Raw genomic sequence first — 17262 nt, 5'->3', positions numbered from 1 at the left:
GCACTATGTGTCAAAGTCCTTTGGAGGAGGGAGTTGGATTCCTTATTTAATTATGCTCCATGATCTGGACTATAGTTTCAGGATGTTCTATTTCCTTCATTCCATGGTGAACCTCTGACTAACTTCAGTGGAGATTTGCACAGATATCACGTGGAGAATGCAGCCTTTACATAAGAGCTAAACATTATCATTTACTTACCATTTGTCACGTTCAGTATTACTCAGTGAGAATATCAGCTGTCCTTTAAGGCACCTTCACTTGTGTCCTTTTTGCCTTTCTTTTACCATCTCTCTTTCTCCCCACTCTTCTGATTTGAGTCTTATTTCTGGCCAACCATCAACATTTCCTTGCCTTCAGTGACTGTCAGTTTGCAGCCATCAAGGGCTAAGCTGATCAGTAGTGGACACCAAAGTATCATTGCCCTTTAGAATTGTCACTTTCAATGAGATGAACAGGGGACAGGGAAGGTCACACCTCTTAGTCATTGCTACAGGCTGTCTGCAGACTCAGGCAGACATGTCATCACTTATTGCTGCAGCAATGAGGCCTTGCACATCTTTAAAAAAATAAGGAAAGCTTAGAGTGTCCATAATCTATTTGTTTCATGCTGGTTGTAGGAATACATCCAGGGGCCACATCTGGACTACAGGCCATATGTTTGACACTCCACTCTAAACTGGGAGTCCCTTCACAAAGCTCTCTGTCTCTGACATTTAAATATCTTCACCCTCAGAGGCGCCTATTTTTGAGCAGCCAAAATCCCTTTGTGTGGATATCCCCTTTGGTCACTGCTTTATGGCAACAAACATGCTGCATGTTCATCCAGATGCTCCAAGGAAGAGCATTGTATCCAGTGGTCTGGACTTTTGTATCATTCATAGCTCCCCGCCCTCTCAGTCAGCTGCTTCATGTGTTGATCCCTTGCCTGGTAGCTCTCTCTGCCCCTGCTTGTGTGTCATATCCATTGTTGTTATAAGTATTACTAATAACAAATAACCCTTTTCTCTTCTCCAACTCCTTCTGTTCCTAGATCTTAAAGTGTTAATGAACTATGCCCCACCTCTTCTATAAAGTAGATAATTTTCATCCTCATTTCATGGATGGGGGAACAAAGGTGCAGAGTGAGGTAGTGCGTTGCTCAGGGTCACGCAGGCAGCGGTGAACCTGGACCATCTAATTCTGAGCTCTGTTTTAAACCCTAGATCATCCTTTCTCCCCTGTAAAGCCTATCCACATTTTCTTTCTTTAAACTATCCTTTCCCCTTAAAAAGTATCAGACTTACTTCACACAAGTGAAAGGCAATTTGTAATTATTTCACTCAAATCTTTTTCATTTATGCTTTCTTGATCCATGTTATTACTTTCTTAAAAATTAATATCCTGTCACAGAAAGATATACGTGGCTTACTTCCCTGTGCTCAGTTGGAGACTCTGCCAGGAGCAAAATCTGCCTGGCTGACCTGACCTGGCTACCCGTGCCAGGGCTTGAACTACAGGACTTGTTTGGAAGCAGATGGCTTCAGAGAACAGAGCAATTATCTGCCAATAGCAGTCCCAAGCCTGGTGTGCAGCTGATTAAGAAGTGATGAACTCCTGCATTCTTTCACTCACAGGGGCACCGGATGTGGCCCAGCACACCACCACTTTCCTTTCCTTCTAACCTTAATCTTCAAGGAGACTCTGACAAGACATTTAGGCTCAAAATTTAGATTCTGGATTTTTTAAAACGTTACAAAATGTTGCATGATTTAAAAATAAAAGTCAGCAAAGAGCCTGACTGTCCTCTCTGATCAACTAGTGTTAATCAGGAGTAACTCCATTAAAATCAATATGCTTACACTGGAATAACCTGGAGTATTTACGCAGGGGGTGTCAGCAGACACACAGCGAGATGGCTGCCCTGAAACCACATCTGCTACACTGCTGTTTTTACTGCGCTAGTTCTAACAGAATTAACTCAGCTGCATTTCTGCAAACAGGGAATCACACATCTCAGTTAAAATGTGGACACACCTTCAGTGTCCCTGGGATCATAATTGAGGACCAAGGCTTTTTGGATGTTGTAGGCTTTTCTGTATTTGAAACCTGTCTCTCCACAATGTTAGGAGTCTTGGCTCATGTCTAAGAGATAGTGGACAAAACTGATGCTTCCATGACAAATAATAATACTTCTCACACACCATCTATGTGAGCAATTCCAAGTGTCTTGACAACAGCGGTTTCTAAGCCCAAAGCCCCCTCTGTCTGTCAGGAGGGCAAACTGAGGCACAGAGATGGAAGTGAATATCCCAGGGCCACACAATAAGTCACATGTTGAGCAGAGCTCAAAATGAAACAAACAGCATCAGTTGTGATTAGTCAGTTAATCTGAAATTCTTTGCCTGTCAGGTCATATTAGTAACAGAGGGAAGAACAATTGTGTAAATCCTTTGTGAAGAAGAAACCCCTCAAAAAAACAGGCACGGGGGTGGGGGGCTCTCCATTCCTTTTAGCTGGCTTTGTTCTTATACTAATGGGTGACATTTCCTCCCTCACTTCGTGTTTGCTTGATTCTAGCTGAGATGGAAGCCTTTTGTGATCCCAAGAGCTTCTGAAAAAAACCTGGACTTCGTGAGCGTAAGTCAAGCAGCTGGAGCCTCCTGGGCATGTTCCTTCTTTGTAGGGTTTAATAGAGCACATGGCAATATTGTGCATTTACAGAGAGGAAAACTGAGGCATGGAATGGCACACTGATTTGCCGAAGATCACGCGGTGAGTCAATGGTGGAGCTAGCAACAGAACCCAGGAGTGCTGCTCTTACTGCTACACTGTACCTTGGCAACGAACAGTCTGGGTGAAATGCAGCCAAGTGTCACATTCAGGGTTGTGTTACCAAAAAGTCAGAAGGGCCTTTTGCGGTCATAGATCCCTAAATGAAATCAACCAGGACTGTCAGAGCCAAACTGCCTTATCCTCTCAAGCTGGGTCTGGTGCCTGACCTACACAGTGAGAGATCTGCTGTTCCCTTGGATAAACAGAGGCGCATATTGCATCTGACCCTAGCTCATTTCTCTTACAAGCTTCCTGTCAAACACTGTGAGAAGGACACTCAGGGCAGCTCGTTTCCTCAGGAGTTGGGGCTCCCTGCTCCTTACCAGTGACTAGCAGGCTGGATTTATGCCTTCTGGTACAGTTTTCAAAGCCACTACTTTACTGGGCTTTAGAGAAACATCATGTTCTGTCAACCAATGGCCAGCTGATCTGCCGCAGGTTCAGCTTTGAGTGATCTCCAGAGATCTGAATCATTTTAAACAAAAGCAAACAGTCATGCAGAGACAGGTATCCCAGACAGCAGCGGTGAGATATGTAAGGAAGGAGGGAGCCTACCCAGTGGAGTGAGCCCAGTGCAGGGGATGAAGGGATTCTGTCTCTACCCAGCTACTTGTTGCTCTTTCTAACCCTGTGTTTGTCTCCTAGGGGTTGCACACATTGTGTGGCTCTGGGGAACCCAAGTCACGCCATGGGATTGCCATCCACATCTTCACCTGTAACATCTCCATGATTAATAGGTTAGTGACTAGTAGATTTCAGGCAAAGGTTTTCCAGGGCTGTTAGTTTGCAAGTGTGTGTGACAGCTGCCGTGAGAGCATCTGAAATTGTTTACAAATGCTCACAGAGGCTATGACTACACTACAGAGCTGTTATTGAAATAACGTTGCTGGTATCTACACTCCGGACACACTATTTCAAAATAAATTCAAAATAGCAGGTGCGTTATTTCGAAATTGGCAAACTTCATTGCAGGAGGAATAGTGCCTCTTTTGAAATAAACCATAATGGTGTCCAATGACTCTATTTTGAAATAGCGCTGTGTCTGGACATGCTATTTCAAAATATGGCGTGTGTGTCTGTAGCGGTGTTATTTTGAAATAAAATATTTCAGAATAGCTGTTTTGAAATATCTTATTTCGAAATAATGCTGTAGCATAGACATAGCCTGAAAGCACAGACCCTATAGAAGCTATTTTGCAAATAGCCAGGCCTAGGCATCTTCTAAATTCACATGCACACAACCAAAGTACTTAGATTCTATAGTGAAAGGTGCTGTGCAAAGTCCTAAATTTGACCGATGGAGTGCACTCCCTTGGGTAAACATCATGCTGAAGGCTGGGATGCACATAGCTCATCTGGGAGGTGGGAGTAGTGAAGGGTCGTGGTGGCAGAGATAGGGGGTGCTTTCCTAAAGGGGACATAGATCCTCATCTGAGAGATCAGGCTCACTCTTGGAGGTTAATAATACCTAGCACTGTGCCTGAGCGCCATGAACGGCTGCTCACAACAGTTCCATCAGGCAGGTCAGCATTGTAATCTCCCTTTTACACATGGCAAAACGGAGGCTCACAGTGGGGAATTGTTGTGCCCAAGATCACAGGGGAAGAACTTTGGCAGCAGTGGTTCTAGACCCAGGGTGAACAGACAGCAATTGTGAAAAATGGGGACAGGGACCAGAGATAATTGTCACCTGTATAAGATGTCAGGACTATCCCTATAAAATCAGGACATCTGATGATGCTAACTAGACCTCAGGAGTTCCTGGTTCCTAGTCCAGTGCTCTGTGCATTAGATCATTCTGACTCCTTGCATGCCTCGGCATGCTGAGCTTCCACCAACCCTGTGACCTGGGACTCCCAAGGAAGCCTCCATGGACACCACTGACACGCCACCCACTCAAGACACCCTCATCTTACAGCCTGTAGTATGTGTGTGCCTGTGCTCTTCTTTTTCTTTAGGTGCTTTTACAATTCAGATGGTGACTTCCTGATTGGTAAGTTCCTGATGTTATATCCCCGTGCACCTCCATCCCATCATTGCTAGCCTCTGTTGCCATCAGCCCTACTCTCTGTTTCTACCAACATCTAGTTAATTCCTCCTGCTGGGAAGGTTTGGACTGGTGGTCAGTGATCGGCATTGCCCGTGAACCATCCAAAATTAGGTGGTTGGGTTAAGTTGCCTACCACATTTACCTTCTCGGGGGGTGGGGTGGAAGACTTGCCAGACCGCTGAACCAGGTCAGAGGGGGGCTGACTCCTTGGTCCTGGATGGGACAGGTCCTCAGATAGATGGGATGGGTATGGGGCTAGTCTCCATCCCCTGCCATCCCTTTAGTGCTGCCTGGAGCATATCACATGGGCATGCAGCTGCAATTTAAATGGCCCTGGGCTCTGGCCACAGCTGCTGCCACAGTAATAGCAGCAGTGACCAGGAGCTCCAGGCCCTTTTGAATCTTCGGGCTCCAGGGCAGTTGTCTCCTTTGCTCTCCTATCCCCCCATTGCTGGGTCGGAGCGCTCTTTCAATGCAGGATTGTAAGTCTCTTTTTTAACAAAACCCAGACTCCTTGGCTAGCTAATCAGTGCCTGGCTCCTAGTGCTCTGGATCTGTAATGCTATTGTGAGAATCCGATTCTTAGGCATGTCATAAAAGCCCTTGAGGTTTTTCTAGTAACTGTTAAACCCTGGAGTTGCTAGACAGCTCACACCATTGCATCAGCCCAAGACTAGTGAGTATTTGACAGGGGATATGTGCTCCTAAGGCTGGAATGTCCACATGTGCAATTTGTCACTTGAAACGTACGCATATTTAAATACTTCTATTTCACCAAAAATAAATGCAGGTGACCCTGATATTTGTATATTTCTTCATAGAGGAATAGAAGTGACTTAGTGTCTGAACTTACTCAACAACAAAACCCTCAAAATACCAAACTGCACTGATTCAACTCTCTCCTTGCCCTGAGGTTTAAGGGAGAGGGTGCCCCTGGGGTGCCTTCCAGTTACATGATGGGCCCTACTGGACCTGTCCATTGAAGAGAACTAATCCAGAGGTTGACTGAAGACCATTAGGTTCCCATCCACAACTCCGTGCCACAGTAGAGTGGAGGGTTAATCGTACTTGACCTCTTTGCTGTGTATGAAAGAAATAACCGGGGGGTAACCATATGGAAAGCAGGATTCTGTAGCTCTTGTAGATGTAGTTGGTATCTTTGGTGAAGGGAAGAGGCTCCTCATCTGAGCGAAGGTGTAGAATAATCCCCAAATGCTGCACTGAGGGATAGTGTGATAGTAACCTCTGTCCCCTCTCACTGTATTCTCAGAGTTCCCTCATTTGTACTCACTGCCACTCAATAATTACCTTATTCTCCTAGTGCAGAGGGTGCAAGGGAAGAGCTGGCTGGCTCTGGGAATTGTCATACGGAAGCTTTTGCATCCAGGGCTCTAGTTTAAATCCATCCTCAGCTGCTAGGCCCAGATACCTGTAGGTGTTTGGGCACCTCTCTTCCTTTGGTTTGAGTGGGAGTTAGGCTTCTCAGTATCTTTGAGGAGCTGGGCCTCAGTGACTGAACACTGCTTCCATCTAATGGGTGATCACAGGCCTTGAGGTGGAATGAATCCATAAACTAATCGCAGCTACCAGTAACTGGGCTTCTTGTCAGTTTAACCAGAGACCAAGAATTGAATGACTCAAGAAGGCTGAACTTGAGTAGTAAGACACAGCGGGAAAGCAGCGAGAAACATGGTTGCACTGCTGTGGCCTGCTCTGTGGATACAGAGAGGTCCATCTGGCTTCATGCATCTTTGACTAACAAAAGAGCATGTTTCTGTACTTTTCTCTGTCTGGGCCACTTGTTTGCCTGTAACACTGGTCTGTTTCTGTTTGCTGCTTAAAGATGCTTCTCCCTAGGCCAGGGTGTGAGGTGGATGGTGGGGTCAGGAAGGACAGTGTACCTGCAGCTATGAGTAGGAGGAGTCTTGTGTACAGTGGTGAAGAAAGAAAATGCAAACCAAAGCTTCTAAACCGTGACTTTTGGTGACAGGAAAGCCCCCCGCCTCCGCCCCCTAGTTCCTTAATGTGTGTTGCATATGTTTCCTTCCCACAGTACCACAGCAAGGGAAGCTGCTCATCACCACTGAGTTTGGAAAGTTGCTGGTGGAGCCCAGTGAGATCTGTGTCATTCAGGTAGGACTAGGAAGGATTCTGCCTCCTGCTGGCTTGTTTCTGGGGGGAAGCTGATGTTGAAGTATGTTGCTGAAGTTGAAACAGTGAGTTTTACTCAGCCTCAGTCTAACCCCAGAGAGCTGGACTAAGTCAGCAGAGGCTGCATTAGGAACTTGCCATGAATCCCAGGGCTGAGCTAATTTGTGTACAGTGCACCAATTACGGCCACCCTGCACTTTAACAGGGAAGATTATGGTGTGGCACAGCTGCTTGAATCGAGTCTGAGCACTGCATGCTAGGGCTGGGTGGGCTTAGCAAGCCATGCCACCATATTAAAGTTGAGGGCAGTTTGTTGGTCACCTTGTTGAAGTCAGTGGGCTGCCTTTGGGCCACAAGCTGCAGTTTGGCCACCTCTGCATGCACCTCTTTGTATCTACTTTTATTTCCACCCCTCCCCCCACCAGCAAGGGATGCGTTTCATCGTGGAGGTGTTTGGAGAAACCAGAGGCTATATCCTGGAGGTGTACGGGACTCATTTTGAGCTACCTGACCTGGGACCCATTGGTAAAGATTCACTATCAAGTTTACAGTGGATTCCAACGGGCTTAGAATTCTTCAAGAGCAGGGACCCGGGCAATCAAGATTCCATTCCTCTTTCCTCCTGTGGCTTTCCATTCACCTGGTATACAGAAAGCCAGAGCCACCCTCTTCTCGTGGCAAACTGCCTCTTACAACATCGGAGGGGTCAAAATTACAAGTCTCCCTGCTAAGAATGAATTTGGAGCCCCAATATGAGATGCTCTTCAGTTGCTCTGCAGCACATGGACCCCCATCGTTTCACAGAGAAGCCACCCCCATTCCTGACAAAAAGTTGGAAGACCAGTGGTTCCCTAATCCTCTTGGGGTAGAGAAGGGGATCTTTTTCCCCACCCCCGTCTTGTCCCCCAGCTGCTTATTTAACCTGGCAAATCTGTCCTCCAAGGAGGGACTTACCAAAAAGTCATATAAAAACAGAACAAAAACAACCCAGGTTAGAAAAATTCCACTGTATCTGAATAAGATAGTAATTTTTAAATGCTCATAAATGGAGAACAATGTAACTGGTAACTGTTTGTCCAGAAACCACCAAAATGCCCTCTCTGGTGTGGAGTGTGGTGTGAGGATCCTTTGCCTTGTTCACTGCAGGCACGGAAGTCCTCTGGTCCTGTGGAATGAGATTAGAAGAGCGATTCTTCAGCATCCTGAGCTGTAGCTCTCCTGCCAGAATAGAATGACTTCATGTTGTCAGTGCAGTCAGTGCCTGTTTCATATGATTATTTATACTACTATGCCTTTAGTCTTAGAGGGGTAGCCATGTAAGCCTGTAGCTTCACAAAGAACAAGCAGTCCTGTCGCACTTTAAAGACTGACAATTTTATTTATTAGGCAGTGAGTTTGCGTGGGTAGTATCCAATCTGATGAAGTGGGATATTACCCACAACAGTTCATTACCTAATAAATAAAATTGTTAGTCTTTAAGCTGTTACGGCCATGGATTTGAAAAAAAAAATTTCCAAGACATCTTGGAAATTTCAGAGGCACCTTGGAAATTTTTGAGTCTCTGAGAGGGGAGAAATTTATTATAATATTCACTTTTTGGTGAAAAGAGAATGACTGTACTTGCCTACAATTCTTCTTTTCAGAAGGCAGTAATTATGAGAGGTCCTCTCCCCACCAGTCACTGCTTCCCCCAGAGAGCATGATGCTTTATATTTTATTCTTGTTTAACTTCATTTTTTTGCTAGACAACTGACAGCTGGAGGAAAGTACTGACTATTAAACCTCAGCAGCAGGTAGTAATGCCTGGCACTTTTATCCAGGGAAGTCAAAGTACTTTGTAATAATAACAATAATAGCAAAAAGAAAAGGAATGCTCAGCAATCATGCTGTGCTTTACACTTTAAAAATCTCCTACAAACATAAACTATCTCTTACAGAACACGTAAAAGTAAGTATCATTAACCTCATTTTATTATTTTCCATACATCCCTAAGTGTGCTAGTGCCTGGTGACTTTTTAGATAACTTTCCCCACATTTATACAATCAGTCAGGAGTCCCTGATGTCTATTCCTCTTCTGGCACCATGAGATAACTCTCCCTGACTACTGAGGATGCGTAACAGTGTAGTAATCTGAGCTGTAAGAGCTCTGTTTGAGTCCCATCATGGGAACATGGATATACGTGCCCAAGTGTGTAACAGTGACCCCGTATGAGAGTAAGAATTATAGGTAAATAGTTTTGGTGGACATAATAAGCCTCTTTATGGAAGTGAAGTACCTCTAAGATAATCCAAAGTACAGAAGTACCCTGGTATAAGCAGGGAAGGGCAACAGCCCCCACTCTGTAAAGACATCACCCGAATTTTGTTTCTTTTTTTTCCTACTTGAGGGGCCAATGGTCTGGCTAACCCACGAGATTTCTTAGTGCCTGTGTCCTGGTATGAAGATCGCCAAGTACAAGGTGACTACACAGTGATCAGCAAGTACCAGGGCAAGCTGTTTTCAGCCCAACAGGTAAGGAAGTCAGAATCTATTTCACAAATACTGGATCACACTGAAGCTCTATTAGTTACACTTAGCGCACACTGAGGGATGTACTATTCACCAACATGGCAAATAACCATGGGGGACCAGTGCTGCAACCACTGAGGTCAGTGGCCATGCTCCCTTTGAATTAAATGAAGGCAAGATTGAACCCATAGCTTGCGGGCACATTTCTCCCTCAAACTCCAATGCATTCTGTCCATCATAAATCTTTCTTAGAGAATTGTTTGAGTCCATAGTGAGTGACTCTTTGCTGCCAGGTGATGATTTTTAACTCACTGCTTCCAAGTGCCTATACCAAAAAGGCACAAGTGTGTTTTTGTGGGGTAGCATTGGTCTAATTTCTAGTGGTCAGGTGTTCTCCTCACAAAGAAATTGCCATTACAACTATTTTCCTCTGGGCAGTGTCAGCTAGGCAGCCAAGGAGTATGTGGGCCTTGGACACCAAACTCCCCTCCCATCAGTACGGATGGGGCAGAGCTGAGGCTCATTGGCAGTGTATGGCAAGGAGGACTGTGCCCTGCCATTGCCCAGGCAGTACCTGTGCTATTGATATACTGGAGGCTCCATTCTCCAGGCTGGCACCATTGACTAACACTAAGCGTGTTTTGAATTACAGAGCAGTGGCCTGCATGTTAGCAGCATACAGAAGGCTCTGTAGCTAATCTTCTGCTGCCTTTGTTCTTCTTGATTTGACAGGATTTCTCCCCATTCAATGTGGTGGCCTGGCATGGAAACTACACACCGTACAAATACAGCCTGGACAACTTTATGGTCATCAATTCTGTTGCTTTTGACCATGCTGTAAGTTCTGGGGCTGTCAGTATAGGCCTGCATGAGGTGAAGCAGTACAATTGTGCTACGAAATCTTAAGTCAGTGGGAGCTGTGAGAGCTCAATAGCACTGAAAAACTAGGCCACTTACTAAGAACCTAAATATAGATTTAGGAGCATAACACGGGCACCAAAGTCGGAATATTTTGGCTTAATTTCTCCAGTGTCACATAATCATAGAACTGGAAGGAACCACAGGAGGTCAAGTCCAGTCCCCTGCACTCATGGCAGGACCAACCATCATCTAGACCATCCCTGACATGAGTGTGTCTAACCTGCTCTTAAAAATCTCCAATGACAGAGGTTCCACAACCACCCTAGGCAATTTATCCTTGTGCTGAACTACCCTGAGTGTTAAAAAGTTTTTTCCTAATGTGCAACTTAAATTTCCCTTGCTGCAATTTAAGCCTGTTGCTTCTCATCCTATCATCAGCGGTCAAGGAGAATAGCTTTTTCTCCCTTTAAGTATGTGAAAGCCGTTATGTCCCCTCTCAGTCTTCGCTTTTCCAGACTAAACAAACCCAGTTCTTTCAATCTTCCCTCATAGGTCATGTTTTCTAGATCTTTACTTATTTTTGTTGCTGTTTTCTGGACCTTCTTCAGTTCGTCCACATCCTTCCTGAAATATGGCTTCCAGAACTGGACACAATTCTCCAACTGAGACTTAATCAGCACAGAGTGAAGTGGAAGAGCAGAATTTGCTTACAATACACCTGCTAATACATCCAAGAACAGTGTTTTGCTTTTTTTTTTTTTCAACAGTTGGCTCATATTTAACTTGTGGTCTACCATGACCCCTAGAGCCCTTTTTTGTGGTACTCCTTCCTAGGTAGTCATTTCCCATTTTGTACATGTACAACTGATTGATTGTTGCTTCCTAAGTAGAGTAGTTTGCATTTTTCCTTGTTGAATTTCATGTTATTTACCTCTGAACCTTTTAGTCTGAAGAGACAGAGGAAGGAGATGGGAGAAGGTAACATGGGACACTGAGATAACATAGTAACAGAGAGGGAGCTGTGCTAGTCTATACACTATCAAAACAAAAAGCAGTCAAGTAGCACTTTAAAGACTAGCAAAATAGTTTATTAGGTGAGCTTTCGTGGGACAGACCCACTTCTTCAGACCATAGCCAGTGGGTCTGTCCCATGAAAGCTCACCCAATAAACTATTTTGCTAGTCTTTAAAGTGCTACTTGACTGCTTTTTGTTTTGAGGTAACATAGTTCCACAGGCATTCATTCACCCCTAGTAACTCAAATGTCATGAGTTGCTAAACTTTCCTATTCAGCTCCTGCCTAAAGAGAAAATATTCTTCTTGGGAACTGTTGTGTTAATCATCAAGGTAAAGTAATCCTTTGCCTTTAAGGATCGTAACATCTTGTTGATTATAAAGCTATGCAGACAATCTCTGAACAGTCAGCAGAGCCCAATGATACTGGACTCTAGCAGCAAGTTTTAAATGTTCCTGTGTTGTGCTAAAAGACAGTGTGTGAAATCACTACTGCTTTTCACACTGAGCCAGTCTAACTCTGCTGTAAAAGGGGAATCTTCAAAGTGCTGCATATGTCATCAGTGGAGCTGACAGACTCACTGGGCTCCAGGGAAGGTGGGGCAGCTCTACATCCCTGGAAGGGGTGGGGCCTTGGTGATTTAAGGGGCACAGGGCTCTGGCTGCCCCTATTGCAGCCCAAGTGAACCATCAGGTCTTGAGGCAATTGCCCCCTTTGATACTCCTCCATGTCAAATGGCCTGGATATTGCTGGACATGGCCCAATTCACTGTACAGGTCCAAACAGGGAAACGCTGCACCTACAAAGAGAGTTGACTGTTGGAGGTGATGTCCCCTCTGCAAATCAGAGACAATTTTGCCTCAAATTCTCATTCAGATTCACGTCTCGTTGTTAGAAAATGACTCTGCAAAGTCTTTCCTTTGGATCCCCAGAGCCCAGGCCTGTAACGGTTATTTGAAGAATTGGCAGCTTTCATTGCAATAGTTTCTAATGCTTATGAAAAGTAACAAAAGCCAAAATCAATGCGAGCAGCTTCTCTTAGGCAAAAACAACGTAGCGAAACATTTGTTTTCATTACCACTGCTTCTGCAGAGTTTCTAGTTAGGCAGTCAACAGAAAGCATTGCTCAGACTCCAGTTAAATATGCCAGGGGAAAGAACGATCTTGGGATGAAAACCCGGGGAGTCAGACTGGAGTCCAGTCCAAGCTAAACTACAGAACCACTACATGGCCCAGGCCTGCTGACGGGAGGGAGGAGGGGCAAATGGGGGAGTTGTCTATGGGCTCAGCATTTCAAAGAGGCCCAGAGCACTGGCCGCTATCACACCGGCTGGAGGCCCAGTCCCCTTTGAAATGCTGCAGAGTGCTGTGCTGTGACACCACACGTGACTCAGGGCGTGTGGGGGATGCGGGGGGACCGGGCTCACTGCCCTAAACCCCGCCCCTTCAACCTTTGGCCAGTTCCAGGGGCAGGGAGCTGGGTCCCACCTCCCACCTTGCCCTTGAGCCCATGGCAGCTGTCAGCTCTGCTGACGTGGCCTGAGACAAGTCACAATCTTGCTGTACCTCAATTTCCCTCAATTATAAAAAGAAGAAACTGGATTATTTCCCACCACATGAGGGCCTGTGACCAACGTTCCCTCTAATCTTTTCCATCCATGTACAGAATAATTTTTTTTTATGTCCGCTGAGTTATGTGTCTGTGCCGTAGAAATAAAGACCTAGCTGTGGACACTGGGCAGCATTTGAATCACTCCTGAGCTGCCACACAAGCGCACAGCTTACAGGGAACACTGCTGGGCACCTAAGTTCTTAGTCTGTTGGATGTTCTTGTCTTCAGTCAACTTCACAGGAAGGGTTGAGGAGGAGCTGTGGAGTTGAGACTTTTGGATTCTCTCATTGCTGACAGCTACTGCGGGCCCCAGGGCAAGGTGCAGGGGTGGGAGGAGGCTCTACAACCCAAAAGGGGCAGGCCCAAGGGTGGAAGGATCGGGGTTGAGGGCAATCAGTCCTCAGTGCTGCCCAGACCATGGTGCTGCCCCCACTCCAGCCCTCAGAGCCGCGTGGAGTGGCACTTCAATGACAGTTCAAAGAGGCCCTGAGCAACTGACCCCTTGCCCCTCTTTGGCGACAGGCCTGGCTGGAAGAGACCTTATTAAGTCCAACCCCTGCACTGAGGTGGAACCTAGTACATCTAGAACATCCCTGACAGGTGTTTGTCAAATCTGTTCTTAAAAACCTGCAATGATGGATAGTGACAGAGAGGAAGCCGTGCTAGTCTATACACTATCAAAACAAAAAGCAGTCAAGTAGCACTTTAAAGACTAGCAAAATAGTTTATTAGGTGAGCTTTCGTGGAACAAAAGTGGGTCTGTCCCACGAAAGCTCACCTAATAAACTATTTTGCTAGTCTTTAAAGTGCTACTTGACTGCTTTTTGTTCTGCAATGATGGGTATTACTCAGCCTCTGCTGGAAGCCTGTTCCAGGGATTGCCTTTCCCTACAGTTAGAAAGCTTTTCGTAATACCTCATTTAAATCAGCCTTGCTGCAAATTAAGCCCATGGACATTAGGTCCATTAAGCCATGGAGAACAATTGATTGTGGTCCTGTTTATAACAGCCTTGAACGTATTTGAATGCTGTTATCAGGATCCCCCACAGACTTCTTTTCTCAAGACTAAACATGATCAGTTTTTAACCTTTCCTCATAGGTCAGGTTTTCGAGTCCTTTGATCATTTTTGTTGCCCTCCTCTGGTTCTCCAGTTTGTTCCCATCTTTCCTAAAGTGCAGTGCAAAGAATTGGACACAGTCATTTAGTTGAAGCACTCTTGCTCTCTGCAGTCAGTGCTGCATCCATGTGAGGGACTCACTAGGACCCAGACAAGGTTGGGATAACAGAGTGCTTTTCATGGGAGTGACAAGAGTTGGGATTCTTCTTGGATACTCAAACGAGGAAGCAGCTTGTCCCATCTCCTGCTTCCTATGCCCACAAAGGGATCCAGAGCATGGGTAGCCTCACACCAGCCAAGGAATCCCATTCACCCTCCAAACCACTTCTAAAATGTAGGTGGTGAAAGTATTTCAGAGGGTGAGTCTGATTTGGCACTATGTGACCCACAGGATGCAGCTGAAGTGATAGGTCTGAACTTGGTCACATTTTCTAATTTGTCATCCTGTTGTGGATTTTTTTTTTTGTAGGACCCTTCTATTTTCACTGTCTTGACGGCCAAGTCAACCCGACCTGGAGTGGCACTTGCTGACTTTGTCATCTTCCCACCCAGATGGGGTGTGGCTAACAACACCTTCCGGCCACCTTATTACCACAGTATGTCTGCCATCACTCAGTTACACTTGAGAAGTGGATTGGGAAGCAAGTTCCCTCTAAGCTGTGTGGCCACCCAATTTCCCATTAAACCTCTCTCAGGGTTTATAAAGCCCTGTGCAGGGGCTCAAGGCTGCAGTGGGGAGCGATCTCTCCCCAAGCCCTGAAGCTGCAGTGGCTGGTGGGGACAAGCCCCGACCTGCCACAGCCAGGGGAAAGGGGCCTCTCCTTACCATCCCCATCAGGGAGCTGCCCAGGTAAGCCCCAACCCCCCCACCCCAGCCCAGAGCCTGTACCCACTCCTACACCCCAATTGTCAGCACTGAACCCCTCCCCAAGCCTGAAAGCCCTCCCCCATGCCCCAAACTTTCATCTCCAGTCCCATCCCAGTGTCCACAGCCCTAGCTGGAGCCCTCAAACTCCTGCAGCCCACTCCTCTGCCCCAGCCCTGAGCCCCCTCCCCACACAGAACCCTTTGCCCCTTACCCCCACACATGAATTTTATGTGTACCAATATGAAGGTGATGTGTTACATATCTCCGCGCTGGTGCACGTAAGAAAATTCATTCCACTCAGCCATGGGAAAAATTACACAGGTTGTAGGAAGGGTGAAACAAGTCAGGCTTTCTGTACCTCACAGGAGCCAAGAGGAGGAATGTGGCTTTGCCCAGCCTCCTTTCACTCAGCTAGCTTGGGCAGCTTGCAGCCAGTCAGCCTCTTTTCGGGGAGGAACCGAAGGAACACTGTCTCCATATACAGTAGCTGAGACCAGCTGTAAGGGAGATGACAGGGGGCTTGTGGCTACACATGAATATTTTTGTGTTAGAGAAGCACTGAGGGTCCCAGCAAGGTTGAGTCCCCATTGTGTTGGCACTGTGCAAATGCCTACTCGGGATACATGTGCATGTGAAGGTGTGAGTGTAGTACAGGGAGGGGGACTCACACCAGCTTTAATCTAGGTAGAGCAGTCAACAAGTGATAGTTAATAGTGATGCTGTGGTCCAGGTCCAGCTGCTGTAGTACAAGCCACAGAAGATGATGGCTGTGCATTCAGGTGTGCATTCTAGCAGCCAAATGAAGAAGCAGCTTGTACCATCTTTTATTTCCTATTCCCAGAAAGGGATCCAGAGTGTGGGTAGCCTCACATCAGCCAAAGAATCCCTTTGTAATACACTGTGCCTCCTAAGCACAGTCCATGAGCTATTTATATGAAAAGTTGTCAGTAAACCATTCTTACACATGATATTGCAGATTAAGAATGAGTAGCAGTGAACATTTGCTTGCATATATAGCGAACCTGCATTTTTGCTAAATTAGTTTTGTAGTTAAATGCATCATCCTCTGAATTGCACTTAAAGGGTGCACTGCTCCTTACAATGGAAATGTAAAGAACACAGCTACCACCATATGGCTGGTTTTACAAAAAATTATAACCAAGCAAAATACTAAGTACACTGAGTAGACCCATTAAAGTCACAGCTACCAAGGCAAATGGGTACTACGAGTAGTAGCTGTTTGCAGAACTGGGACTAAAATACATTTAGCAGAGAGAAGAGAATATAATGAGGGTTCAAGACCTAAATTCAGCAGCCCTTACATGAGTCGTATTTTATTCCATTGCTTTCAGTAGGTCTAGTGCTCATCATGAGCACTGGTGGCAAAATTTGGCCTGTAACTATGAGACCATATTTTATGACCAAATAGATAAGAGTGAGTGTAAGAGAATGAAACAATATTACAAGATGTTAGAGGCCACAGGTGGCTCAGAGCTTTTACAAAAATGTGTAGCACTGTGACTCATGCATAAGGCACTGTCATAGGCATCAGTAAGCCTAGGCTCTGTTCCTGGCTCTGTCAGTGGCTTACTCTGTGACCTCAGGGAAGTTACTTCAGATCTCTTTGTCTCAGTTTCCCTGTCTCCAAAAATGTGATACAAATACTGACCGTCCTTCATAAGGTGCTTTGCAACCTAAAAACCCGAAGTAGTAGAATGTAAAGGAGTTCTAAGAGCACCATATTCTGGGTTACCAGCACTACATCTTGCATCACTCCTGCAATTGCTTGGAGGTTACTCATCCGTGTACTGAAATGGTCCAGCCCCACTTAGTTTATGATCTTTAGGGGATGACCACCATACTGGGATGAAAGTAAATGGTATTGCATTGTAACATCAACTGTGCCTCCTCTCCTGTAGGGAACTGCATGAGTGAGTTTATGGGACTGATCAAAGGGCACTACGAAGCAAAGGAAGAAGGGTTCCAGCCTGGAGGGGCAAGCTTGCACAGCATGATGACACCCCATGGCCCAGATGCTGAATGTTTTGAGAAGGCAAGCAAAGCCAAGCTGGAGCCTGAGAGAGTTGCAGAAGGGACCATGGTAAGGGTCATACTGAACAAAGAAAATGATTGTCCATCTAGATAAAAGATGAAGCAAGTTGCAACCAATGCAGGTGTCAGAAGTTCAGCTCAGTTGGAATCGTGCCCTGGGAGAGATTTGTGGTTCTGAACACGAAAATTGGGGTTAGATTTTCATAGGTGTTT

General features: G+C 45.8%; 1 protein-coding gene across 7 annotated transcripts in view; it reads left to right on the top strand.

The window, feature by feature from the left end:
• HGD (homogentisate 1,2-dioxygenase) overlaps positions 1-17262 on the top strand; it is a 77541-nt gene that overhangs the window by 18412 nt on the left and 41867 nt on the right. For all 7 annotated transcript variants that reach the window (XR_012646346.1, XR_012646343.1, XR_012646342.1 and 4 more), the window contains 9 exons: positions 2558-2617; positions 3458-3549; positions 4771-4805; positions 6916-6995; positions 7439-7538; positions 9403-9527; positions 10257-10361; positions 14599-14725; positions 16917-17098. Coding sequence is in view for 3 of the 7 variants with exons in the window: in XM_075000685.1 (XP_074856786.1) it covers positions 2558-2617; positions 3458-3549; positions 4771-4805; positions 6916-6995; positions 7439-7538; positions 9403-9527; positions 10257-10361; positions 14599-14725; positions 16917-17098 (906 nt within the window). In the remaining 4 variants the exon portion in view is untranslated. The remainder of the gene's footprint in view (positions 1-2557; positions 2618-3457; positions 3550-4770; positions 4806-6915; positions 6996-7438; positions 7539-9402; positions 9528-10256; positions 10362-14598; positions 14726-16916; positions 17099-17262) is intronic.

This window comes from Carettochelys insculpta, chromosome 1, assembly GCF_033958435.1.
Source record: "Carettochelys insculpta isolate YL-2023 chromosome 1, ASM3395843v1, whole genome shotgun sequence".
Lineage (NCBI taxonomy): Eukaryota > Metazoa > Chordata > Testudines > Carettochelyidae > Carettochelys > Carettochelys insculpta.
The sequence above is the reverse complement of the archived record's forward strand: the minus strand, read 5'-3'. Positions and strand labels throughout refer to the sequence as shown.